The 1,854-nt window shown below is 49.0% G+C and overlaps 1 protein-coding gene across 1 annotated transcript in view; it reads left to right on the forward strand.

Annotated features, from left to right (window-relative positions):
* Positions 1–354: 354 nt before the first annotated feature.
* LOC127209536 (acylcarnitine hydrolase-like) overlaps positions 355–1,854 on the forward strand; it is a 12,799-nt gene continuing 11,299 nt past the window's right edge. The window contains exon 1 of the mRNA XM_051169196.1: positions 355–516. Within this exon, the coding sequence (XP_051025153.1) occupies positions 444–516 (73 nt within the window). The 5' untranslated portion in view covers positions 355–443. The remainder of the gene's footprint in view (positions 517–1,854) is intronic.

Genomic DNA, 1,854 nt, shown 5'->3' on the forward strand with positions numbered 1-1,854 from the left:
ACAATTCTCAAAGAGTTACACCACTCCCACAGTGCACACCTCATTAGCAAGACAACCACGACTTCTCTCCAGTTAGAGCCTTCTTCTTGTTCCTTGCTCTCTGCCCAGCACCCACACTGAGCCTGGGACTCCAAGGACTCCAGGTTTGGGGGGAGGTTTGCTAGTACCCAGGACAGCTTCTGAAGCCACGCTGTTGCCTTGTAAGGCCAAAAAAGGAATGCACACAGCACAAGAGGGTTTGCCCCTCCTGCTGAGCCCTGTCTCCTGTCAGTTCCACCCAGTCAATACAGTTCTCCAGTGATAACTTTGCCCTGCCCAGCAAGCTCCCGCCTACAATTCTTTGGGTCCAAATATCTGTCTTGGCAAGGCTCATATGCTTTGCTGGCTGTTGATGACACACAGCACATCCCATAGCAGCACAGATTTGGGCCTGGGAGCTGGTCATGCCGCTGGACACACTTCCTGGTTGGCTGAATGCTGTGGCCTGTGGCCTTCTGTTTCTCCTCCAAGTGCATGGTGAGCCCACCCCCTATGTTTATGATAGGGATTAGAGCTGCCACTTTTTGCAGAGCCAGAGGCCAAGGCTGTGGTAGGGAAGATAGCAAGGAGGGAGGAGCTAGGTAGAGATGACAGATGACAGAGTGGGCAAGTGGCTTCTGTGGCACACAGAGTCAGTGATGCCGAAGGCCACTCAGCACTAAGGAACCAGCTCAATGTGAGGGGCTCAGAAGAGCTCTGGACCTGAAAGCCCAAAGTACAGAGAGCAGAAGATGGGGCATTTTCCTCCTCTGCGTGTGGCTGTACCTGTGACTGCAGCTGCTATTGACCCTCACATGTTGTCATTGATCTCCAGATGTGTCACCCCCCCCCCTTGAATAAAGAAGTAACCTGGTATGCCCCAGGATATAGTGTTTGGCCCTAGGAAAGATTCCTGGCCCTTGACTTTACAACTCTCCAGCCCTAGAATAGTCACCGAACTGAGAGGCTGGGCTCCCTTCCCCATTTTCTGACCTTTGGAAAAGATACAACTTGGCTTCCAGGGCAAAGGGCATGTGCTTGCACTGGGCTTGCCACAAAGTCTTCAAGCAATCCAGGACAGTACTGTTCACAGGGTTTGTGTGCAGCCCTGATGCCCCTTACCCAAAGGTATTCAAGCGTGGGCCATGCTGACCTCCTGCCAGGCCTCAGTCAGATCTACCCTAAGGAGGACATAATGACTTCACTGGTGTTGTCACCAGTGAAATGTCACCAGGGACTTCTGGGCAGCACAATCCACCCAACTCCCTTTTGTCTTAGGTGACCATGGGCTCTCTTTTTGCACGTATGGCTATTAGAAAGACAAGGTGGCTCTTGAGAAGCCTACAGGTGTGGTTAGAGATGGGCTCTCCTTACCCCATGTGCTAGTCACATTCAGAATCTCTGCTTAGTAAACTCCGATTCTGCTTCATTTGAAATTTTTTAAAAGGACAGAAGCAGGCTGATCTCTGTGAGTTCAAGGCCAGCCTAGTCTACAAAGTGAGTCCAAGAGATCCAACGCTACACAAAGAAATATTGTCTTGAAAGACCAAAAAGTTTTTTAAAAAAAAGTAATTTTTTTGTTAAAAAAAAGGGGGAGGCTAGGCATGGTGTCTCAAGCCTGTAATTCCAGCACTCAGGGAGGCAGAGTCAGGTGGATCTCTATGAGTTTGAGGCCAGCCTGGTCTACAAATCAAGCCCAGGATAGCCAAGGACTACAAGAGAAACCCTGTTTCAAAAAAACAAACAAACAAACAAACAAATAAGTAAAGGAAAACGTGCGCATAGATTTTTTTTTTTTGCATATTGGTTACAAATTGTCCCTTTCTGGGTTGTGTT

Source organism: Acomys russatus, chromosome 26 (assembly GCF_903995435.1).
Source record: "Acomys russatus chromosome 26, mAcoRus1.1, whole genome shotgun sequence".
Classification (NCBI taxonomy): Eukaryota; Metazoa; Chordata; class Mammalia; order Rodentia; family Muridae; genus Acomys; species Acomys russatus.